Genomic DNA, 26,847 nt, shown 5'->3' with positions numbered 1-26,847 from the left:
ACATTGCTCCTTTGAAAACGCTGACAGTTATGGAAACTGTTGCTATGTGATGCCCAGAATGAATCAAAAATGCTTGGCACACTCCTTTTCAGCTTACTTTGTGATTTCCTGGCTGATTGGAAACCTCCCGCTGTTTAATCCAACCAAAGCCCATGATTTTCTTTGATTACTACAAATGTAACTCTCTTACACTTAACAGATTTGTCTGTCTTGTAGGAAAAATACACAAACGTAACATTCCTAGAAGTTGGTTAAGATAACCTCTTCAAGTGTACTCAGATGATAAATCCAAGCCTGACTGCATTTGACCTTGGAAAAGATGGGTGGTAAAGTGTAACCTCTATAGAGATAACATTTCTGATCGCTGTCAAACTGCCAAACTGTGGCATTCTCTGCAGCCCTCAGTACAAGCAGTAAAAAATGAGAACTGGCCATGCAGCCTACAGATTTGCTTGCTGAATGCTGATTGACGAGGCTAAATTTCACATCAGACCAGAAATGCACACAAACAGGAGTTGTACAGAAAAAGGACAGTGACTGCAGTGTAGGGTACAATATTCATGCCAGCTAGTATATCTAACAATAGAAGCATGAGAACAACAGCATAAATTAGCAACAGAAATAAGTACTGGGGATCTCAAGCAAAGGAACACACTGATTGTCAGTCTAAGCCAATATAAAAATTTAGCAGCATGGATTTTAACAATGCTAAACAGTGCAATGTGCCCAGCATAAGCATTGCATTTTGGATGCACCATCTCTCTGTGGCTATAGTTTAAGGATCCACATGCAGACTTCAGTGGTGCTGACACAAGCAGAGGTACGAAGCCATGCTACGTGGTGTATTGCCCTCTGGTTTCAGGGCTGGGCAATGACTTTGTTCATGTTACTGCTTTAGGGCAATTCATACAAAGTGTTCTGATCTTTCTCTGCTCGGTCCAGAAGACAACAAAACAGTGAGAACTGCATACATTGTCATTGGCAGAATTATCTGTCACTGAGATTCCCTTGGGATGTGGGAACAGAAGGAAGAATGGAAACAAGAGAACTGATCTATGTATACAGTGAGGGAATGATGCACAGTCTGCATTTTTGAATTTAATCTTAAAACCAAGCTGATGAAGATCTCTTCGATCATTTTTAAATAATTAAATGAAAAGTGCTTAAAATCAGATCGGCAGTTTCTTTGCACAGAAAACATATACCATTCTATGCTTTGGTGTTCATATATGTATATATGTATGTAAATATATTATTTTTTTCTACAAAAGTGATATTTCCAGTATAATTGTCATCAGTGCAAGAAGAATCACCTGCAATTAAAAATAGATTCATGTAACTATTTTATAATCACAAAGATAAACCTTGTTTATCTAAAAATGAAGTTACACCATAAACAAATGAAAAATAGATGTAGCTTATATTTTTAATTGCAGGTCTTCCTTCTATTCCTTTGCACTGACCCACCAATGCTTCAGAACTGTTTTTGTTAGCACAGCACAGAATTAAGAAATACAATTCTAAGTTCCACTGCAGCTAGTAATAAGGAAAGGTTTTTTCTCTTCGACTCCATTTTAAATGAAGTGAAAAGGCTCAAATGGATTTCTCTGGACTTTGGATTAGTCCTGAGCAGCTTTAGCTACCAACTGATTATTTCAATCAGTTACCAGTTCCTTCACAAATCCAAAACAGAACAGAATTCCCCTCAAAAGAAAAAAAAAACAAAAAAAACCACAACAACAACAAAAAAAGGAATAAAGTTACAAGTGATGAACATCAATGAAGGCACAAAGACATGAATTAGAAAATTACTGATTTTTTGCAGTTATGCTAAAAGGTAATTGAGGTGAATAATTTGATTTATCAGCACGAAAAAATCCTCAACTGAAGAATTACAGAGCTGTACATGCAGAAAGCCTCCATAGCTAGGAACAAGAACTATCTCACCATGATACTGCTTTGGAGCTTCTTAAAACTTTAACTTGGTAACTAGACAATACTGGTTTGATGACTTCGGTTGTTTTCAAAACACTGTACAGCATCATTTATGGACATATCAGCTCATTCAGAAACTGCCAGTCTCAGGCAGCCTCTCATTTGATATAAAAATAGAAGTAATAATTAATGCATACTATGTGATTTTTGTAATAGCTACAAAATACTGTCCAAGGGATTCCACATGAATGATCCTCCCCAGAAAATCTCCAAAACCTCTTCCTTTATGTTTTTGACAAAGTTATGCCAAGAGTATTAAAAAAAATAAAATAAAAAAACAAAAAATAAAAAATCACCCAAAATTTATACACCTGAACCTGAAATATCAGGGTTTTATTTTTCCTTACATGTGTTGTGAAGCATTAGGAAAGAGATGTGAATATTGAGGGGCTGAATCTTCAGGGCCATGAGGAGCTGCATGGCTTATAACCATCAAAACAGGCCTGTGAGGATACATCTTCTTTGATATTCTGAAGAAGGTAATACTGTCATTGGTTATCAGATCAGTGAGATAATCCTGCAAGTAGAAGGAAAGGTATAATGAGATATTTCAAAAATAATTTCATGTTGGGGTGGAATGTGAAGGGGAGGTATCATAAAAAACAGGAAAAAGGAAGCTACTTAGCTCAAAAAGGGAAAGAGGAGGAGGTAAATTGCAGACATTAAAACATACACCAAATAATTCTTTCTTCACTGTCTAGAAAAATGAAAAACAACAGAAATGAAGGACAATGAAGAAGCTCAAATGGGACTCTTTCTTCTCACCATGAAGATCACAATACTAAACAAAATGGCCAGGTATTAATGAAACAGAAATGAAAAATTAAAGGAAAAATACAAGCTAAATTATTTGGTTTTTGATGTTGAAATTTTCTTGAAGGTGTGCAGTCCAACCTCACACCACAAACGTGCTCTTCAAATGCAAATATATGTTAATTTTCCTTCATCTTCCTCTGAACCAGAAATCTCTAAACCTAGAAGATGCTGGAGTGACTGGACTGAAAATGTCATTCTATATTACAGGTACAATGACAATCTGATAGAGATACACCTCTATCAAATTAATCACTGATAATTTAGAAAACTCCCTTTGTAAGATATGGATAATATATTTTCTAGTAAGTGTACACATCTTCTGGCACCTGCTGGAACTATATGCATTGCAGACAGTCTGTACTGTACTGTGAGAAATGCTGTGAATGCAAACAGGACTAGAAATTGAACTTTCAAAGTTGGAAGAAAAAGAAAAAATGGAGTAGAGTAATTCCTGTTGGAGAAGCTGAAAGAATTTGCAAAGATTTGGTTTTCACAGGATAAGGGCTCAGCAGTTACTTTGGAGGACAGAATCAGTAATGGTTATTTTTTTCAGTTCAACTGGCACATAATTAACATCAATTATGTCAAGTAGATAGTGACAAAATATAATCTCATTATCATGTTATTTGCTGGAAAACTAGGTTTTCAAGCAAAACAAATGGTAGGAAGATCAGAGAACCAATTTTGTATTTCTGCTTGTGTTTGTTCATTTGAACCCCAGTGTTAACACTGCCATGTACTGTTTAATATATTGAGTATTAGGCAAAAAATAACAAGATTGTAAAAATATTTATCTTTTCAGACCTGTTCTTTCAATTAACAAACTCAGAAAAACTAAACAGAATGAAAACCTAAACGTTTTAAATTGTTACATATACAAAATTGAGTCGAGGATCTTGGCATGTAAAATAAAACTGTAAAATTGACTTCTTGTTACACAAACAGGGAACACTGCCCTATGACATCACTTGCCTGAGATTGTTTCATGTAAGGTTAATTTCCACCACAACATTTTTGGTAGCATGGCTACAAGGATTAACTTTGATTTTGATAGATCAGAAGGGAAATAAAAGACAAATAATTCTATCAATTGTCTGTAACCCTTAGCAGCTGGTAATAGAAAAGGAAATACTAGAAGCCTGTCAAGTTTTATCTTTCAGTACAATGTAGATTCAATTAAAAATTATAAATGGGTGATGGGAGGGAGGAAATCATATAGACTTCAAACTTTTAAAGAAAAAACTGTGAACATATTACTGAAATGAAAAAACAGAGGCAGATGCTCAATAAAAGAAAGTGAACTGAATCCCTGCTAAGCAAATACATCTTAAAAATCAGTATCACTGCTAAGTTAGCCTTTGAAGTTACACACTACTTGAACTACAGCAGTTTACTGATTATTTTATTTATAATTATACTTGAGCAAAGCCAGTTCCTTTGGGAAGTTTACACTTTTGGCTGAAATAGATCCTCTCCTGACTGCAAACAGGTGACTGAGCTGTAGTAATAATTTGCAGGCATTTTATAAGTTTGGCCATGGAATATATAATATCCTGGAAAGGACATTAGGAACATACACACCTGTAACAACACACAGTGATATACATTTAACAGTTCATTTTTCCATTCACTTAGACAGCAAAATCTGAATTACCATAAAAAGCAGCAGGATTCTATGAATTCTCCATTATATTATAGCTGTGAAACAAGTAAATTAAATTAACATAAAAAGATGGGTCTAGCTGGAGGGAACTGGATTCTTATCTCATTTATGCTTGTGTAACTCTGCTGAAATCAGTTCTATACCAGGGGAATAGATGGCAATCAGATTTAGCACAAGATAATTAAAGTACAAAGAGGAGAAATAGTTGTCATGCAGCATTTAAATCCGTTTTCACATCTGCAGCTCATAATACACATCAGCAGTCTCAGGATGTTTTGTTTGTTTCTATTTCTGTTAACAATGTTTTCAGTAATATGACCCTCACTGAACAGAAGGTAACAGAGAGTCCAGACATGGAGCCTTCTGTATTGTAGCTAATGTTACACAGAGCAGCTTTCAAGTATGATGGGAATTCTTTAATTAGACTGAAACTGCAGCCATCTCACAGTCACATTCAAACGTTAAAGAAATTGAAAGAAATCCGTAAGACCTACCCTGGAGTAGTCAAATCCATGTTTCTCCTTCACTCCATTTCTACAGAGTGTGTAGTTGTAAAATCGGGAATTTTTAAGTAATCCAACCCATTCTTTCCAACCAGGAGGCACATAGGAACCATTATATTCATTAAGGTACTTTCCAAAGAAAGCTAAGGGTAGAGAAAGCAGAAGTATAGTAAGAAACATCTCAAAGATACTCTGTTTAGTCATATTCTTTCAATTCTCTTTTGAAACTGGAACATTTTCCTTAAAGTGAGTTATGAGTTTGTCTGTTTCTTTTTGATTTGCATTCTGAATACATATGACACACACTGGAACACAGTTACATTTGTTTTACGGGCTGATATTTTGAGACTGCTACCAGCAAAACAGAGAATGTTTAAAATAGCACCGGTTGTCACATTATCTCACCCTGCTCTGAATCACCCAATTTAGCTACGTTTTTCATTGTGGTTACACCCACTCGAGGTCTCCACCTAAGAACTGTCAGAAGCAGTGAAGTCACCAATAGGAGGCTGGCTTAGGAGGAACGATGACACGAGAACCATAAACACAATCAAATTTTAAAACTGCTGCATAAAAGAACTGAAGCAGCAGCAGAACAAGTACAGATTAAGCGCAAGGATTCTAACAGAATGTCATGCAGACACTTGAGCCCTCCTCCCAGCTTATGTAATTGCTAGATTTGCTCTGTGAACCACAAGCATACAGACACAAATTATTCTCCAAAAAACAGTTAAGAATGTTACAATATATCATCACTATGCCACTGCAGGACAAATCAAACCCTCTTCTGGTTGCTTTATTTCTTTTTACAGCTTACAGGCAAAATTCTGCTCTTGGCCTGGAGATTGCAATGTGATTCAACATCTGAATTTTCATTTCAGAGCTCACACGTGAAGTTCTGAATGCTCTGGCAATACAGGTTAGCACTATCACAAAGACCAGCATGAAGACCTTCACTTGTTCTCCTTGACATTACAAATATTTTCAATTCAGAAGCAGTAATGCTGCTGCACCTTGCATGGATCTCAGTCTCAGAATAAAGCTTATCTCAAAACCCAGGAGTTTTGAGCATACAGTTCTCAGCTCCTGATTCTTGAAGTGTTTTTTAAGCTTTCAGCCACAACATCTGATATCACATCTTCTTGTATTTCTGTACAAGGAGTGTATGCACAGTGTGCATATGGACAGTGAGGTAAGAAGGGCCAGCCTCACTGTAGTCAATGGAACTGTGGCCATTTGTAGGGGAAGAACCTGTCCAAGAGATCTAGTGAGAAATCATGTTACACAACAGTACATGAGAGAGCTCCACGTTATTACTAGATAGCAATTCTCTTTTCTATAAAAATGGGAAACATTCACAGGATCGTAATACATGACAGAACAGAATGGAATCAATTTATAGGGAGCAAATATACTGTGCACCAAATACACATCAGATCCAGCTCACAGCGGATGCGAGCACAGCAAGGCGGAGGACGGCGTGTTTCAGCAGTGGCAACAGTGCTACGAAAGACAAGCCAGGTTCCAGATGGCCACACACAGCTGTCACACCATGAAATTAAGAGTATCTCAATCAGTTCATCCACATGAATAGCTAATGGTGGTGACCATAATGAAAAACTGTGTTTTGTCACTGAGAATTTGCTCTATCAAAGTGCTTTTGCACTCTTTGGATCTGTTACAATTCCTATGGAAATAAGGAGAAGGCATTACTTTCAGAGCAAGCTATGTACAAGCCAGCCACTTACAGAAGGGCTGGGTGACTGATAAACATGACACAGAAAAGAATCTCTGTTTCACTGTCCTCACCTACATCTTGATGCTATATCTGCCCCACTACAGATAAAAACTATCACATTTCTCAGGAACTGTTTGTACAGTATATATTTTTTCAAATGTTTCTGCTTTATGAACAACTTCAAATTTTTAAAGAGTGAAAGGCAACTCATAGTGATAGTGGGTAATTAATGTATGCAGGTGAACATTTTCTTCTCTCATCCTTGTTACACATAAGGACTGAAACACTGACTACTACCTACAGTAGCAGGTAAACATAAAGCAGTCCAAAGCTTCTCATCTCCCATTCAATATATTATCATTCAATTATATTCCAACAGATGAATTTGGCATTTCTGCTCAATGAAACCCCTCAGTTCCTAAAACCTATGCCTGAAGAATTCAGGAAAGAGGCATTCTGTAATGAATTACTGTATTGTTGTTCTGCAGAGGCCTTAAAGGCAAGTCTGACAGAAGTTCCTTCCAGCACCTTCTGCATACCCCGCATTGTATATTCAGGATGTCTTCATACTGTTTCATGGATGTCAATGAGCTTTAAATAATTTTCTCTGTTGTTTCCAATGTTCCACTACACCTCTTTTTCTTTTTTCCCTCCTCCCTCCTTTTCAGTCTTTTAAAGGCCTGTTATTCAAAAACTGTTAAAACATCACTTCTCTGTACTACAAAATATTGGGTTACAAAAAGCACTCTTGATGCTGATGAAAGATTTTCATTTTAGATTGTAAAGATTCTTTCTAACACATTTTTCCCCTCATCAGATTAGTTCACCACGAGAGACAGCTGCTCAGTAGAGCACATATGCCTTCGGAACATCCAATTCCAAGCTGCTCCAAGATTTCCTTAACAAACATTTTCAAGGACTGCTGTTTTGATACGCTCAGCCATGTTCCCATATCCAACCTATGAAAGGATCACTAAAAAACACCAAGTGATTGTTTCTAATAAATGCATCAAAAGTGTGATTTCCCTTTGCTTTAAACGCTACAGAACATATTTTCTCCTAAGACCAAACAAAACAGGATATAGAAGAATTGAGTCCTTTGTACACTGTTACCACTTCCGCAGGGTTCCTAATCTTTCCCAGTTCTTTTCTCAGGGTCTCAGTCTTCAATGATAAGCACCTGGAAAATCCTTTGGTACAGAGTGGAATTTTCACAAGAGGCCTCAGTGTTTTGTGTTGTCGTTGTTGTTTTTTTTTTTGTTGTTGTTGTTTTGTTTCTTAGTTTAAAAAAAAACAACAACCCTCTTCCTATACAGAAAAAAAAAAAATCATGCACATAAGAATTTGCCCTTTGCTCTCAGTTAACACAAAGGTCTGCTCTGAACGTAACACAATTGCAGACACACTAGGCACACAGCTCCCTGCTTAAAAAGCAGCTCTCACCTATCTAAAGAACAGACATCTCAGTTTCAAATATGCTCCAAAAGACAGCAGTCACCTTCACTGAAAATATTCAGGCTAGTTCTACCACATATCATTATACCAAACTGCAAGCTTGTTTCCACACCTGCTCCTCCCCAACCTTTCTTTTCTTTTAAAAAAAATCAAGCACACTAACACACTGCTACTTTTTCTGATTCTAGCTTCAAAATACACAAAAGAACTTAAGGGCCTCTACAAAGGATATTCATAATTTCCTGTTTGATGTCAAGTTTTAAGATAATTCATCTTCTTAATGCATCAATAAAACAGTGCAGGGGAATCACTCAATCCTTTTCATGCCATACAGACTACCCAACACTGTAAGCTGGATATAACAGAACTTTGCAGCTCCCATAGCAGCAATGAAAACGTAGTGCAAGTCACAGATCCAGCACTGCAGAACTGCCAGAAGATCAGAATTAGAAACACGATTTTAGTCTTTAATTTGGTTTCCCTAATTTGGCTGTTCAGATCTAACTGACCATAGTCAGTCTTCTGCTCAGTCTGGATAGAAAGAAAAGCTTTAGAGAATGGTCAGAAATTGAAATAAGTTGCTCAAAATGACAGCACGGTTTTCATTCCGGGTGTTTTTCAGGTCTGGGCTGAAAGAAGTGCTCAGCAATATGGCCTGATGCAGGCTTTGGAGAGGTGGGTGGACAGGAGATCTCCCAAGTACCCTCCCAACCTAAATTATCCTGTGACAGACTACACGAGTAAACAGGTCCACCTTAAGTCAAATCAGTGAGATTTCAGGATTTTAGAATTTAGGAAGATATTTGTAAATATTCCTGCTCTCACAATAAGTCATCAAGCCAAGAAAAAGTAAAATTAATTTTTTTGTTATTCCTGAACTATAAGCTCAGAAGTTCTATCATCCATCTATCCTCTGGGAGTCCTCTCTTCACATCTTTCCCAGCACTCAGCTGTACGCACTCGGCAGCACACCATTAAACTGCACTTTCCACTGTGACTGTGAAGTTAAACTCCTGTTTAAAGCTACTGACCCTCTACTTTTAACCACAAATGCTGTGTATTAAGTACTTCAAAGAAGCATTTAAATCATGGTTCTTTTGATACAGCTAAGTAGACAGCTTTCCAGGTAGCAAGGCTTTGAGTTGCAAGTCCTACAGTTACACAGAGGGATTTTTTTCACACCTCAAAAGACTTCTACTTCTGTATCTCACACTAGTCTTTCCTAACTCAGAGTTGAACAATTAGTTACAGCTGAGCTGAGTTTTTTGAGGGGAAAAAAGTCTTTCTGATCTTATTCTTTTGCTGTTTATCTAGCAAAAATTACTTTTAGTACTTTTTGTTCTCTGAAAGACAATCAAAGGAAGGCAAACTTGAAAACGTCCTCACCCTGGCTAAATACAAATAATGAGCATTAAGCCCAAAGGTCAATTCAATTCTACATTCACATCATGGCCAAATATACTCAAACTGAAAATGTACAATGGAATCCACCCAGTGGAATTAATGGATTTACAGCACAAGTAATACAAGGTTCTGAAATAAAGTTCTGTAATTTAGTATAAAATTTGGTTCCACAAGAGAGATTTTCTGGGAACTTCAGTTCTTGTGTGGTATCAAAATAACTGACCCAAAACTCATTCATTAAATGTAAGAGTTGTAAGAACAACATTGTACAGTGACTGGTAACCTTTGCAATCAGAATATCCTACAGGTTTTCTTGTTGTGCTGGGGAACTACCATGGTAGTAGGACAAAGTGAACACAGAATAATCTTTATGATACCTTTGTCCCTCTTCCTGAATTTGCACTGCACATTCCACAGTCACGGCCGAGGACCAGTGCCAAGATCTATGCAGTGAATCAGAGGAATTGGCAGAAGAGGATCAGATGAAGCCAAATAAAACAAAAGGGCTTAAGCCAAATATTTTGAAACGGTCAACAAGGAATCAAATGGAAGAATGCTAACAATGAGCCAAATCTCTCCACTTTCTCAGGTGAGCAAATTCCCAATGGAGTCACTTGGCAAAAGGTGCCTCTCACTAAAGGCACAGCTTAAAAAGTTCAAATAGAACTAGAATTGTAAAGCATAAATACCTTTCAGAACGGCTATCTCACACATACACTCTGAAAGTTGAAGGAAAAACTCTAGAAATAACAATCTTCAACTCATCAGTCTTTTGTAACAATTCAGTACAAGATGAGTCAGTGTGTTGCAACAGCATCATTTCCTGCACTGGGCAGTGCAAGAGAAGAGAGCACTGGCCACATGGCTCAGAGTGCTGCGCAGTACCACTAGTCAGCCTGCTCGCTCCTTGGTGGCTAAGTCTGATCATTCAGATCTCCAAAATCATGAAGACAATGAGATATCTTGTTTAAGACTCACCATCAGTTATCACACCTTCCTTCCATATATTACGATCACAGAGAATCCTAACTGTTAGATTTTTCCTCCTCATCATATTGTCAATTGATTGCAAGGTTCCAGGGAGCTACTGGGATATGCTGTGAAAGAAGAAGTACTTTCTAGATTTCAACAAAGCCTGTTTTCTTTCACTTAGCATTGTAACTGGAAGAATAATAAAAGAGTTCACAGTTAAAAATAATGAAGCCTTACGAATTCAAAGTCCAGCTCTGGTTCAGTATAACCACAGAATTCCTTTCAACAAGATATCCACCAAAACAGAAGAAATCTAGATTATACAGTAGTATACTTTCTGTACATCTACCTTTTATATTTCACACACACAAAAAAAGAAATCTAACAATTTTTTTTTCCCAAAGGACTAGTCACCTCTTACAGCACTTAAAATGCATCCCGTCTCATACACACAGATACCCACCCTCTGCATAACAAATACACAAGGATGGGAATTGCTATTATTCATAACTTGGACAATGAGGCACAGGTCTCAGGGTAGTACTCATGCTATTAAAGCATACAGAAAGATAGGAAGATGTTTCAACTCAAAGAAATTGGAATTCTACTTTTAGAACCTGGAAGCAGAAGTTTATTAAGTTAAATTTAATGAAAACAAAATAACTGGCTTTTACAAAAGCAAAAGAACACAAAAAGATACTGCAGAAGAGGATAAAGCCAACAGATTTTTCTTAAAAGTGCAGTCATTTTAACGATCAAAATTAACAAAGATTTAACTTTTTTTCTCAAATGTGAAAACATCTCCTTTAGTTTTTTTGCTATTTTGAATGCTATGACATAGTGATCGCTGCTTCTTGCTTGAAATGATGAATCAATACAACAAAGCCAATACACTTCAAATTGGCATCCTATCAGCAGAATACATGCAGTAGGGAAAAAAAAAGAGGAGCTTCTCACAATCTACACCATTTTATGTTGAAAACAGATAGGTTAGAGGAATAAATAAGAAAGAGGGCAAGAGGGAAATAAAATATGACTGGAAAGAAGCGAGCCACAGGCACTGGCTTATTTCTGTACTTGTGGATGCATTCATCTCAGACTCCTGGAAGGTTTTATTTGATTGCAGGCTATTTTGTGGATTTTACTCAGTGAGTTACTCACTGAAATGCACATATTCCTCTCTCTGGGATGGTTAAAATGTGCATTAAATAACATAAAGCTACATGCAGAAGACAGGCGATAAAACAGCAGCTATATAGATGAGTTTCATTTCTACAATCTCTGCATAATCATTGGAACATAACTCAACTTAGTGCATTCACACCAAGTTATCGTACATTATAATAAGCTTAAAGTGAAATTAGTGAGGCACAGAGCTCAATTCACAGGAACAGAGGGAAAAGACACATGGGTCCTTGATTCAAAACCAACTGAAGAATAGATGTGAAGTCAGTGCTAGGAAAAAAAAAAGTCTTTAACATACATAAAGCAGAAAATTCAGAAATATGTTTTGTGTGAAAAGGTAATTCTCCAAAATATTTGCAGGATATTCCATCTCAATTATTCTCTGCCATGGACCAAGTCTGCCAGAAGTAGAAACACGGACATGTATTCAGGCTAAACATCAGCACACTTCTTACATCCTTTCCAGCACAGGTTCTTGGTTTACTTTTACAATAACTGCTGCCATGATATATCCAGTAGGCTGAAGCTTTCTTTCATGTCATTTTCAAATCCTAATGATCTCAAGCCAAGTAACAGATACAATTTGGCAGCCCTAGATAGGGTAATTTTTCTATACAGAGAGAAAAAGATCTCAGGAAACAAATTTACTTTTGAGTAAAATAATTCAGAAACTTGATACCCAGTTTTCAAACATCACCCACATGTCTTGGAGGTGAATAACTTAACAATGCAGTTCCTAATTGTGCAAATCACATCTAAAAATCAAGTCTGACTCCTAAGCCACTTAATTATCATAATAAAAGATGGCCTTCAGATCTACAGTAGCTGCCCTGCATACAGGACATCATTCTCAGTCTGTTTTCTTTATATGCACATAACTGTTCTTAATATTTCTCTTTACATGTATTGAGCCTTGCAGAAAATACTCCATTATTCTGTCTACAATTTGACTCCTTAGTTTACCAACTGTTCCCTACCAAAAAATTATACACAAAGATCAACTTCAGTTAAGTTTTTAAGCATTTCTGTAATCCAACTATTATGTAGAGTGAATTCTGCAGCAGTCAACTGATAAACAAGAGTATATTTTCTGGATGTGCATCAAGATATTAAAATCTGGTTGCATACTTCTCACATTCATTCCTCCTTTTCACCATTTAGCATTTACCAAGGGCCTTTCTCCTCTATCTTACAATTTAACGTTAAAATCAGTTAAAAATGCCAAAGGCTTAGACAGTGCAGTGGAAAAATAATTACTACTTGAATGCAGTCAACCACTGTGTCATCTTCACCTAATATAGGAAGGAGGAAATGGAAGACTGTCACTGAATTTTAATGAATTCATTAGTTAATTACTGTAAATCCCCGTGAAAGCACTAAGAATGATTATTACTTTTATTCCCAAGAAATTTATTATAATGGCAGGGATGGACCTCCAACAATGACTTCTCTCTAAGTTCAGAATATATAAATGCTGCAGGATGACATGTATTAATTCTTTGCATAATTCAAGTACAACCTTCCATCAGAGTGAGATACTGACATATTACCACACAACAAGTAGTGTTTTCCTTTTTTAATAGGTTAATTCAACTTAATAGAATTAGCTGTACTACAGGGTACTGCTGCTCGACAGGAATGAAGATGGTAAGTTAGTCAAGATATATACTATATTTGCTGCATAATGTGCCACACTAAGCCCTAACATAGATGAATAGAATTCTTGCAGAAAAATCACTGAAGCAATTGCATGAATCAGTGAAGCAAAAGCAAGGCTGAATTTGGCCCATCATCCCTAATTTTATTGAATTTAATAAAAAAACCATGTGTTTTAATTTCCTGACTGCAGATAAGACTCACAAAGTATTCTGGAATCAGTCAACAGCTTTAAGACCTAATCATTCAGACAGACAGACGGACGGAAAAGAGAAGCTTTTATATTAATTAACGTTTAAGGGGAAGTTTAAACGTATTCTGATAAGGCTATTTCTCGTTAGAATCAAGCAAGCAACAAAGTATTGTGCATTTTGAAAGATGCCTCGTACAAAGATGTGTATATTGACAAAAACAGGATGTTTTCTTTGCTGTGAATGTTTACACAGGAACTTCTGGCAGAGAAATACTCTGACATTCAGAAACATTTGTCACAGGATCTCTTTCTTTTCCATTACAATCATCTGTTGCTCTAAGTTAAAGTACCAGTGACCACTAGTTTGACTTTCTGATAATTCAGATGATGCTTACAGAGCCTTTTCTAAAGATTAATTTACTAATTGACTTGGCTTGTTTCAACAAAATGCCTTTCTTGCCCAACTCCCCGCAATATGTAATGGGACAATGTTCTAGAGTGACTGTTTATTGAGATTAGAGATCTGGTGTCTGCATGTACTGGCTATATAATAAGAACACGACCTTTTAGTTGCTGTTTGTGACACTGGTAATTTTTACACTGGGAGACAGGGTAACGCATAGAAAAACACACCTTTAACATCTACTGCCTTAAAGGCTTCCAACACAGAAGACAAGCCAGTCATTGCACTGTCACAACATTTAATTGATTCACATACAGCAACAGTGTATCTTACACGAGGGCCAAAATCCTGACTTACATGTGGAGACAGAAATTCCCTTGAGCTCATCATCTTACCTTCACCTCTATGCTGCTAAGTCATCGGTTAGTAAAACTTTTTAAAGTATTAAAGTTGTATAACACAAAGGTGGCAACCAAGGCTGAAGCTAAGAAACACTTAATGGAAAGTCCCACCTTTTCAATCTCCTCTCACACATCTTATTTGAAACTTGTGGAGGAGAATCGCACACCACACTGATCCCTCCTGCCTGCAAACCATCAGCACGTTTCCCAAAGGTGCCCACAGCATCAAAAGTCTATAAGAATCCAAACCACAAACGCCACAGGAAAAATACTACAATGCAGGATGACCAGAATTGTCTTTTGCAACAGAATAAAACACAGGGAGATGAGCATTACAGAGAGAAGAGCAAGGAGATGGGAAATGAGTGACAGAAAAGGGGAAAAAAATGATCTAAACAACACAACACTAAGAGAAGCTTAAAAGCAGTAGGAGAGTACAGTTTTTCCTTTCAAGTTTAAATAAAAAGGAAAACATAAAAGGGAAACACAGGGAGGTTTGGCCTATGAATTAACAGAAAAACAACCTCTCCACCAAAATGACAGCTCTCTCATTTCAGAGTTGTGAGCTTACATATTAAACACAAACCTGCAAAAATCATATTCACTGTGACTGCTTTTCCCTCGTCAAGAAAATAAACAAATAAATAAAAGCAGTAGGAAGCTAAAGTGTGTATTTGCAGGTTATGCCAGCAACACCATGCACTTCTAAATATTTCAGTAAATCTATAAATTAACTCATGTGCTTTCCTGATCTTCCCTTACTGCAGTCATGTTCAAGGACACCCCATATCACTGTCACAGAAGTTGATCATAACATCCAGAGATATTCTCCTTAGCACATTACTTTCAAAATTGTGCAAACTGTATTTCAAAAGTACAGTTTTCTGCTGTTTCTCAAACACACAGGTATATCTGCTGAGATCTTTGGAAATAACAGGTGAAAATAAACACTTCCTTGATGCTGACTGATCCCTCATATTGGTTACCACAAGTTTTTATTCAGAGACCAGAAATTAACACCAGCCTTCAGGAATGGTAGTATTCATTCAAATTTTTGTAATAATGTATCACATGTTGAGCTACGTGAATGGAGATCTCATTTACACCTTAAGATCACTTTGTAACTGTAAAACTATTTCTCATATTCCAATGCATTTAACTTCACAGAAAAAGAAAGAAAAGATAATGGAGATTCAACATAAATCTTGAATCTAAATGTAAACATCAATATAAAAATATAATACCTAAACATGAGGATATCTGCAACAGCTGTAGAAGTTGGTAGACCTTGCAGGTGCTCAAAATAGAGCTGCTACATATAAAAAAATTATTACAACAAACAAATATCAGCAACACAAAACAAACGACCTGTGAAGAATAACGCTTGGTGTGGTATTCATACAATCACCAGAATTAGTGCCAGGAATGATAAATGGAGGGAAACAGCAACCAATTAACTAAGTATGCGCACTTCCCCTAATTTATTTCTTTCCACATTAATTCAAGTCTTTATTTTAAAAAACAAAACAGGGAAATTACCTATTTGTTTTAACACCAGCCCTTCACAGTAGTGGCATGCACAACACACGTGAATGGTTAAAAACAACAAAAAAAGGATCTTGTTTCAATTAATATTTAAATTTTATATTCTGGAAGCACCATCAAGATCAAGCCTCACACATTATAAATTCAAAGCATGAATGTGCACTACCAGTAATAACTGTACTACTAGCACAGATATACTACAAGTAACATGGCTATTTTCTGACATGACAGAAAGCATTTATTTAGCAGGAAATGCAACAGAAACCCTATAATTGGCAAGAACCTAAAGCTCATGCACAGAGAATGCAGGAAGGAAACAAGTGTGAAACAAGAGCTCCATATTTTCTGAAATCCTTTCTACAGGATCTTTCTTCCTAAGAAGCACAGTGTACAGGAAGCATATTTGTTTCTGAAGTGTACACGTGATTTTGCTGATTGTTCCTCAGATATTTTACCTTGAACACTGCTCTGAGAATGGACTGCCTAGAGAAAACAATCCAGCTGAGTGCTCTGCCTCAAAGCACATAAGGGAAATACCCTTCTCTTGCATTCTTAGTTTGATTAATATATCTGTTCCATGCAAAATTCAAATCATTAAATTATTTCCATGGCATTTCTCTTGTATTTAGCAGGGCATATTTTACATTTGCTGTGCCTAGGGTTTAGTCCTGCAACAAGACATGCTGTTCCTATACCATGCATATTTACTCCTTTGTAAAGGTTGATGGCAGTGGCTTCTTTCTGTGTTGTTTTTTTTCTCCTCCACTTTTTTTTTTTGGTTTACAGTTTTTCAAGTAAAAGAACAAGGAAGCTAAAACTACAACCTACATGCGCAATAGAAGCTATGGCACTTTGCACTGTTGCAGTCCATTATGAAAATAAACTAAAACATATGTTAGCTTCTGTACTAAGAAGTCTAAGGGAACTTTCAAGTAGGGTCAGTCTTGATCTTACCTGTCCTATATCCTGTGTTGTTGAGGTACACAGCAAAAGTACGTATTTCATGCTGAGCCTGCCAGGATGGAGAAGAACAGTTCTCGTTGTTAGTGTAGGTGTTGTGGTTGTGGACATATTTCCCTGTAAGAATGGAGGAGCGAGATGGGCAGCACATTGGTGTTGTCACAAAGGCATTGATGAAATGAGCACCTCCATGCTCCATGATCCTTCTTGTTTTATTCATCACTTGCATAGAACCTGAAAAAAGAAAATTATCTCAGAAATATTTTCTTGCTTCAGTCACATGAGATAAGAGCTCATGGTTTCCATCAGGATCAACCACATGTAGTAACAGCTCTGTGATTTCAGAGGGAACCCAAATTCTAAGACTTCCCCCCCACTTAGGAAGTTCTCCCATAGTTTTGAGAAGGGTGAAATACTCAAGTCCTAACTTAAGATTGAACTCAAACCTGTTGACATAGATCATAAACATTTTTTAATTTCTCTCTAAGCTCAAGATTTCCAACTGTAACCTAGAGTGCTTGCACAGCCTTTCTGGAGCCACTAGTACTGTTCCAGTAGCTGAAGGCAAGACTCAACGTGAATTAGACTGAGATAATACAACCTGAGGGTGAAATTAACTTTGTGCAGCAAGTCTGACCATAGTTTGTATTATTTAATCCTTGGTTTCTGAAGATACCTGATGCACTACCTTTTGTGCCAACTTTCTGTTTCTGCAGAACACTTCTAGCTGAGGGTTGTAATCACAGAACTGTTCACACTGGAAGGGATGGCTCCAAACCCACTGTTCAAGCCGGTCTTGTAGAGTTTTCTACTGCATAAAACACACTCTTCTCTCAAATTAAATATTAGCAGGAATTGATTTCCAGAAGAGGTAGCAATGGAACAAAGCCCTCTTCAGAATTTCCATAATCAGCTCACATAGTTCTGTCTACCCTCTTGATCCATTTTGATAAAGGTGTTAGCTAAAATGCTACAGATTCTCTAAGGCTTAGTTTTGCAGAATCAGATTTTAGATGAGTAGCTGGGACACACAACCAAAAACAAACAAGCAAGTTTAACTGGTAGGGACTTGGATGATTTGGGGTAATGAGAGTCAAAGTCTTTTTGCCAGATGTTACTAAAAGACACACTGTTGGCAAAAGGCTGTTCCATTACCTGTTTAAGACAAGGCTTTAGATTAGTTCTACCAGAACTATAAACCTAGATAAGCTTGGATCCATATCAGAGGTTCTTCTTACACATAAAATCATCAAAGATTGGAAAAAAAGGACTTTTAGATTTCATTATCTGTTTGATAATCAGGTTTGATGTCAGGTTAAAACATCAGAGTGCTTGATTGAAGAAGAATTCCAACTTCCCAAGGAACTTATACCTGTCATCAGCACAACTTTGCAAAAGAGAGTAAACCTTTCCATCACCAATACTCCCTTCTAATTACAAGCAAAGAAAGCCAACAGAGAGCACAGAGATGAAGGTATGGGTTTATGTTGCAGTAGAGTTGGTGCTAACTTACCCAAGGTAGAGTTGGATTCATAGTTCAGCTTTAATCAATGTATCCTGCAACCATCTGGCACAAACTGTATGTCAATAATGGGTTTAGGTTTCTTCTAAGCTCTTTAAGAAGGGATTTCATTATGAAATTGCAACAGAAAGTCAATTTGACACAGAGAACATTGATATAACTAGGAGTAAAAACCTAAAGGGGAAATGGTTGCCGTATATGCCATATATAAGCCATATATGAAATCTGACTATCTGCAACCATGAATGGAGGTTAACTGCTAATGTATGTCATTTCATCTTAAAATTGCCATGGCATTAGTTTTCTTGAGATCATTTTGTTGGAATTAATATAAGAAAGAAAGAAAGAAATCTGTGCATTTTTTAGATCAGAGTACATCCTTGTCACATCGCTTTGGCACAAGAACCAGGGTGAGTTATTGACTCTCCCTTCAGAGCTTGTTGAACTCCACATTTTGAAATAAAAGTTCTGAACAAAATAAGAGGTTTTTTGTTTTATTGTTTTTTTCTTTCTATAACTGTGGGAAAAGAAAGTACGCATTTTGGGAGAAGTCTCCAGTTCTTCGAAGGCATTAACACAGTTTACAGTCAGTTATACATCACGTGTCTCTGAAAACTGGATGTTTCCTCTGTGCCATCTTATGAACTAGCCCAAGAACAAGTATTGCCATTCCAATATTAAAATACAATTTAACAACTCCTTTAAATGACAGAGACATCTGTGCATAAATAACAGCACATGTTATGACTCCCCTTGGGGACACTAACTGTCTTTAATAAAACTGCTGTAATTACAAGGTCCTATATATCAACAGTCTCTAATACAAAAACTTATGATCTAATCTGCTTCCCTAGCTTGACAACTAATACAGAGTGACAGATCAGTCGAAGGTAAAACTCCAGCATACTCTTCTCTGCAGTGTTATATAGGCCAGCTTTAAATATTTTAAACAGCCTGAAACCAGCCAACCAAAGCTTATTTTCTTCAGCTTGCCTCCAGTACAAACACAGAATTGCAGAAAAAAAGTATAAGTTGATCTTTCCATAGCAGATTAGTTACATGCTAATCAGCAGCTGGAACCTCATCAAATCACCTTTTGAGCTGGAAAATCTTTTGGGGTTTCATTAGCTGATGTACCGAGAGAAATCATGCTTTAAAGTGTCAATATATTATACAGAAAATGTCTGTGACCTGTCAAAAAGCACTGATTATACATAAAAAAGATTTGGTAGTTAAATGTGGAATTTCTATGCTATCTTTCAAAAACAAAAGATCTACAAGACTGTGAAAATAGCCAATTAAATCAATTGGATGCATTCAAGCTTCTCACTTAAATCAAAGAAAAATCTAGGTTGAAATTACACTTGAATTTTGTGTAGTGTCCAAAACCTTACATTTAGTGTCCCTTCACAGCTCATTTTAAGGATCAGGCTAATATTTTGACTACTATTAATGGAGAATGAACACTAAAAATGTATGCATTTTAATGGAATCTTGGCACTGAGGTTAAGCTCACGTGAACTAAAAGGTATCTAGGTACCTATTCATACCACTACATATGAATTTAACTTCACTTTTTAGTACGCTAGGAAAAAACAACACCACTATAATACAGGAGACCCAATTACATTTACAAATGCCACAAAGAAAAAATATCCAATATAGCAAAGTGCTTAATCCTATTGTGTTCTTCAAATGAATGTTATATTGGAAACCCTGTACTGGCATATAACAACATATACAAATACAAGTATCTTTCATTAACTACTCAATAAGGCTGCAATCAGGGCTAGCTAAAAAAAATCCTTTATCAGTTTAGCAGTTGTTCATGAAATAACATTGACTTTCTCATTAACTATGTTTTGCTGTCAGAGGTCGTAATTTACAGGAGTTTTAGCAAATTTCACTTGTTTAAGAGCTTTCAAGTCTCAAGTGACTCAGTAAATTCTGCAGGGCAATTTGAAAAGCAGCATCTATATGCAAATAAGTTCACAATCCCAGAACGTACACTTCTCTAAAGCCTTCCATTCGATTCTCATTAGACATCCTTTTCACACACATCTTCACTTCCTTTTTTTTTTATCTTTAATGTTAACACAGCTCTAAGACACTTATCTCCACGTATGATAACTAAGAAACATTATCTCCATGATACTTTTATTTTTTTCACACATTGGAACGAGTAGGAACATATGTATCACCTCTGGCTCAGATTTCTGTAATGTGGCTGAAATATTTTCTAAATAATTAGATCCTCTATAAGCTATGAGATAATAAGTTGGTTTATTAAACCACAACAACTCAGTGGGCAACCTGACTACAGTAGAGAGACAGGGGAATAACATGGACTTACACGGCTCTTAATGGGGGAAAAAGAATTTGGTTCCAATTAATTATTTCTCCTCATCAGTATATTCCTCTTCTTTCTATTCACCTTTTCAGTACAACTCTCTTGATTAAAGTGATAGTCAACTGAGCATGTATGTTTCAGTGGATCTTGGTGCTCATTCACCTTCTTGCATCTGTACCCATTACAATTTACACTTGTCCTTCGACATGGAGATTCTACACTTTTTTCATCAGTGCTTCACCAGTCTCATCCTTTTTTCAATAGAAGGCTGGGTTTTAGCTTCTTAAATAAACTCTTGATTAGCAGCAGCAGTAATAAAAAAAAGTTGAACTCCTTTCTTGAAAAGGCAACATCTCCTGGCAAACCCTGCCCGCTAATGTTAAAACTACCTTAAATTTATTTAATTTAGAGAGGCTGTTAGGAGCACTTGAGATGCACTGTGCTCCTTTCTGACTCAAATGTAACCACAATAGAAAAATGAAAGCTACAACATCCACCAGTTGGAGAATACTCCAAGTAATTGAAATCTTTGTTATGCACAACCTTCTCTGCTATGTTGTCACAGCTCGCAAGTTTTCCTTAGTTTTTTTTTATTTGTAGTTCACATCTTGTTTCTTAAATGTTTCTTAAATGCATTAACCACAATCTTCACAAATACCAATTTTGATTAATTTGGATAGCTCAGTAGACAACAGACCAAAACAGAAATTAATTCAAACAAATACTGGGTCTCACAAAGCCACTAGTCACAAATGACAAATACCTAATCTCAGCTTCACTGGATGGATTTTCCTTAGTTAGATGCTGATTTGTGTGGACACACGCCCATTATACTTGAAATTGGAAAGCATCAGGTAATCGGAGAAGAGAAATATACTGCCCAAAGGACTTAGACAATTGCATCAGAAACAAGCAGGCTAGCATAAAATAGAAGATGATAAATTTTTTAGGACCACCTTCTGAGCCTGCAAGATAAAATACGTAGGTTCTTTTAGGTATGCATTATTAAAACTGCTTTTTATGATCCAAATAACCACTTAAAAAAGTGACAACATCAAAACAGCAAAACAAAACAAAAAGCAACCACCAGAACCAACCACAATATTACAGACATGCAGTAATACTGATAAAAAGGAAGCATCTATCAGAACACTGCCATGTTGATGTGATTAACCTCTCAACTAGAGAAGTATAGAAGTAATACAAGTTAATTAACTTTACTATTTGTGTTCCATTTCTTCTTTGAGGCTTGATACTAGAAAGCTGGCACAGTAGCTTGTCAAAAAACCCCACCAGACCACACATATAGCAGCTCTCATCTTCCAGATGATTCGGGCTTCATAACCACATAAAAGTGTATCTTAAATGTGAAATTACAAATGTAAACTGGATTGTGTTAATCACTTCTCCTAAGTGCAGACAACATTTTGTACATATAAGCTAGCTCAGGTAATACAAGAAAACCCAAATTCTGACAGTTAATTCATTGTTCCAAATCATTAGGCAAAGCATGTTTAATCTCCTTTCTTCAACAATTAACATAGCATTAAATAGCTACATAGAAAATAGCATAAATAGCACTGCAGAACCTTTTCACGCTAAGCAATTTTGGTCAGTAATTAACTACACATCTAAACGGACAATACTGAGTATGAATATGTTAGGTAAGATTTAAGTAATTAAAATTAAAATTGTATACGTAACGAATGCCTGTAATTACACAAAAAATTTGGGTAATTACATGCTGCAATAATCAGTTATGAATTGAAACCTACTGCTTAGGCATGTAGCTTCCCAGGCTATACTTGCATTTGCCAGAAGCACAGTTTAGACACGTAGATGAAGACAGACAGACAGGAATCTCATATTTCCACAGAAACAGGAAGTTTGACATTCTAAGTAGAGATTACCGTCAACTGCATGCAACTGGAAACCTACATAAGGCTAAGTTTCAAGTTTCAACTTTTGCTATCTTGTTCCTTCTACCGTATCTTACACACAGACAATATTTTATAATTTTTTTGAAAACAAGCATCTAGCTTCAAGGAAAAGCAGCACTATACTCATTACCTAAACTTCTCTTTATGTTATGTTGGTTTCTTACCAAGTTCTACATCCTGATCATCAGTAAGAACAAGGATGATGTTTGGGCGGATGTTTCTACGATCTCTTTGAAATCTTCCTTTCAGACGCTGATTTAACAGGAAAGCTGAACTTCCATCCAACAGTGATAAAACCATCATCATGAATAATCCAAGGACAACACTATGCTGTGCCATATTGTGTTGATTTAGTGTTCTCTCTGAACAACGTATGTTAATGGCTTCCACTTCTTTTTTGTTTGCAGGTATCCTATAAAAGACAGAGAAACATGTATTTATTTATACTTTTCCCTCACCACCCCCAGCTCAAAGGAACAACAACAAAGTTATCTCCAAAGAAGTGAGAAGCAAGAGTTAGATAATTGTAGATATACCAAAAAAAAAAAAAAAAAGTAACAATGAAGTACTTTTTTTAGTAACAACTGGAAGCAGAAACTTGAAAAAGTCACAGTTCATAAGCTGTTACTTACATATGGAATTCAGTTTTCACTCTATGCTCAAATTCAGCAGCAATTTCAAGGGCTCAGTAGTGCATCAAACTCTTACTCTTGCTTTGACACATACAAAGTAATCTCCTTATTTAATGTTCTGGGATGTACTGAGATGACATTTTTGCTTATTGCATCAAAAATGCAAATGTTGAAAACACATCTATGTATATTTTTAAGCAGTATTAAAACTTACTGAGTTTACCACACGTTTATAAACTCACAAAGGATCATCAAATTAGAAGATTTCTATTTCGCTGCTTTGACTTACAGATTTCATTAGAGTACAGAACTGTTCAGACCCTGGTACTGTTGTAGGATACTGCATGAAGTCTCTAGCTTTGTCAATGGTGTGATTTCCTTTTGACACTTCTGTTGGTTTCCAAGATTTTCAAGTATTATTGAGTATTGAAGACCACTACTGCAAATGACTGTGAATCCACTGAAATGTTTTGCACTGCCTTAGACTTTACTTCACCATAAATACAGTTCCCCAGTTCACCTTGTTTGTAAAACAGAGTAAAACTGATACTGCTCCTTCCAGTGAGCCAGAAAAGACACTCTGGCCATTCCTCCAAGGAGATTCCTAAAAATAAATGAGCGTGCTGAAGCATTTTTGAAATCACAGTTACACTCAGTCTTCTTCTGCTATAAAGGCATTTTCTCCTGCTTTCAGAAGTCAAAATATATGAAACTGTAGAGAAATATCAAGTACCAATTATTTCATCAGACTTAGTGATCAATGAGTCAGTTTCTGATGGGTTCCCTACTTGCTGCTCACTACTTCCTGGACTGTTGCCAATGATCTCTTGCAATGCAGTGAAAAAAAAATAATAAAATCAATTAATAATGACACAAGGGAGGCTCGCTGCTTTTTGTAAAGACCAGAAATGCCTGAGTAGAAAGAATCTAGCCAAGTATATTTCACCCGAATAAATACATCAGCTATTCTGTTCCTATAGCCACTTGGGAGAACAATTTTTCCCCAAGCAGATTATTTCATAGCTACATTATTACTTCATCTCTCTCAGTGTCTGTTGAGATAAATTTTTATTAAGAAAGTTCTCACGAAATAGCAAAACCACTGGTCTGAAAAATTATACTCAAATTCTATGCTTATTTAAGAAATACGTATTTAATTTTCATATAAGTCAACAGATATGTACTACAGTATGATGCAATGTTTACTAAGGCTGCTTTCCAAAAATGTATGCTAATAGGTGTTTTTTTTTTTGTAGTCTCTCTATTGAGTTTCACTAGCAGGTGAGATCAACTTTCTTCCTAAAAAATAAAGATTACTTTTACATATCTTACCACTTATTTCAGTGGGTAGGGAAAGAGAAAAGTCCAGCTTCCTAAATTCCAGATACAGTTTTAGTACCTTTGCTGCTGATCAGAGACTTGCCAGGCTATAGCAGAATGAGCACCGATAAGTCCTATCAATTTTCATTCCTTGTAGTCAGAATTCCATCTGCAGCAGTAGAGCTGGGAAGAATCATGTCCGATTCAGTGTGTTGCTACTGTCCAGAGAAGTCAAAAGCAGCCTGAGAAGCAAACCTGGATCTGTTTCAAAACAGGACGGAAAAAAAATTCATAATTTTAGCAGACATACATACATATATATATTCCTCAACACTGGCTTTCTAGGGGGAAGAGGTAGAGAAATGGCTTCTGATCTTCAAAGATTGTTCCACATGTATTACTCTATACCAAAAAACAAGCAAACAAAAAAGAGTAATATAGATGCTTTTATTATTTCTATCTTTCTGACAATCTAAAATTTAATGTTTTCTTTTTTCTTCTGTTCTACATTAGCCAGTCACTTCCCTGAATAACAGCATTTGCTGTCATTTCTTGCAGCATTTGGAAGGCCGTCCCTTTTTGCTGTATCTTAACTACACTCACTGAAGAGTGCTGTGCATATGATCACCTTCTTTGTGTTCTTCTCACTTCTTTTGAACAAATGCATGGAAATAACCTTATGGCCTCTTTCCCCTCAGTCTGTCTTTTCGTCAAAGTTTATTGCCCCTCACTCATTCCATTGTATTTAAAAATAGAAGTTTTCCCCAGCTCAGAGTGTTGCTTATCTATCTGTGAAATACTTAACGCATTCAGAGATGAACTTAAACTGCTGTTCCACAGCTACTTTACCAAACATGTACATTTATGGTTAGAAGAATTAGTTCTGAGAGGACGCTGCGGATGGAGGAGAGAACTTCATGTAAAGTACAAGAGGCATTTCCTTCCAAAACCTGTTATCTCTTTCTATCCCCCTCCTCAACAGAAAATTGTCAACTATTTTGATGAGTTATGTTCCTGTTATTATCAAGGTAAGTGCTGCCAGGAACCAGCTCAAAGCATGTAATTATGTGCAAAACTCACACCAGTAACTAGGTAAGAAAATTAAAGCAATTTTAGAAAATAACCTATTTCTTGAAATGTGTATTCATAAAAGAAAGACGTGCCACTACTAACAGCATATTTGCTGTAAAACCTAAAAGCCAGCTTTAAATAGTTCTGAGAATAGTAATAGAAGAGCCTCTTGCATGGACTGCCAGTGGACAAATATAGATGGGTATTTTTAACCCTTTGCCTTCAAGGAACTTCAGGGAGGGAAATATGACTTAAAGTGCATTAATATTCTTCCCCCATTTCTATCAACAAGCTGAACTGTGACTCAACAGTAGCACAGAGAGTCTGCAGGCAATGCCCCAGTCTGCCTTCACTTTTAATATAGCACCCACTCCAACGATGCATTTTGCACTGAGTGGCACAGATGGTCCACTGCTTTATGTGTCTCTGCAGGCCATCCTCCAATATTAAAGATGCTTGATCTCTAGTGGCTCTCATGAGAATTAGGTACGCCTCTTATTTTCTCACAGATTACATGTGCAAACTTGATGACTGTTTTATATTTAGGGAAGTGCTATCAGAAATGCATCAAACACTCTGCAGCTGGGTCACCTAGCTCAGCTTTATCAAGCCTACAACTTCAGAGCAGGCTGCAGTAGAGAAAGTCTGGTCCTCTTATTTTCTATGGTTTACGGTCAAGTTTAACAAGTCCCCAACTCCCTTCATAGCCTGAATTAGATACAGCTGCCTTTTTTTGTTCTTAACTCCTGCTAGCATGGAGAATAAGAATAGTGCCAAACTCGGTTCTCCTGTGTGGCAGCGCAGAACATTACACTAAGTCACATTATAAAAGTTGAAGATTTTAGTGCATTTATTCTATTTATAAAAGATCAGAGACAAGTTCCACTCCCAAGTAACATTTACACCAAGGAAGGACAACTTTTTAATACTGCCCTCAGTAATTATCATCAGTTCCACTGCAGCACAGGCAGGATGCACAAGGATGACTGATGTCAGTTCTATCCCCAGATGGTGTTTTTTATCAAGCTATTGATTAGTATTGCTTGGCACAGATGTAACATCACCACGTGTCAACCCAGTAGCTGACAGCAGACGGCACACTGTGCAGCTCCAAGCCTTGCTA

At 36.6% G+C, this 26,847-nt stretch overlaps 1 protein-coding gene across 14 annotated transcripts in view; it reads right to left on the bottom strand.

Moving 5' to 3' along the window:
* The window catches only part of SULF2 (sulfatase 2), a 135,615-nt gene that overhangs the window by 33,916 nt on the left and 74,852 nt on the right, over positions 1 to 26,847 (bottom strand). For 10 of the 14 annotated variants that reach the window (XM_052684315.1, XM_052684306.1, XM_052684303.1 and 7 more), the window contains 5 exons: positions 24,733 to 24,914; positions 22,866 to 23,113; positions 16,884 to 17,123; positions 4,969 to 5,120; positions 2,343 to 2,512 (listed from right to left, as the gene is read on the bottom strand). In XM_052684315.1, coding sequence (XP_052540275.1) covers positions 2,343 to 2,512; positions 4,969 to 5,120; positions 16,884 to 17,123; positions 22,866 to 23,040 — 737 coding nt within the window. In that variant the 5' untranslated portion in view covers positions 23,041 to 23,113; positions 24,733 to 24,914. Of the gene's footprint in view, positions 1 to 2,342; positions 2,513 to 4,968; positions 5,121 to 16,883; positions 17,124 to 22,865; positions 23,114 to 23,853; positions 23,937 to 24,665; positions 24,915 to 26,847 lie in introns of those variants that run through there. The other 4 variants (XM_052684312.1, XM_052684313.1, XM_052684317.1 and 1 more) reach the window with 3 other exon arrangements.

The sequence above is a fragment of the Tympanuchus pallidicinctus genome, unplaced genomic scaffold (genome assembly GCF_026119805.1).
Source record: "Tympanuchus pallidicinctus isolate F22 unplaced genomic scaffold, pur_lepc_1.0 scaffold20, whole genome shotgun sequence".
In the NCBI taxonomy this organism is placed as follows: Eukaryota; Metazoa; Chordata; class Aves; order Galliformes; family Phasianidae; genus Tympanuchus; species Tympanuchus pallidicinctus.
Note: the sequence above shows the minus strand (reverse complement) of the source record. Positions and strands in the feature narration are given on the sequence as shown.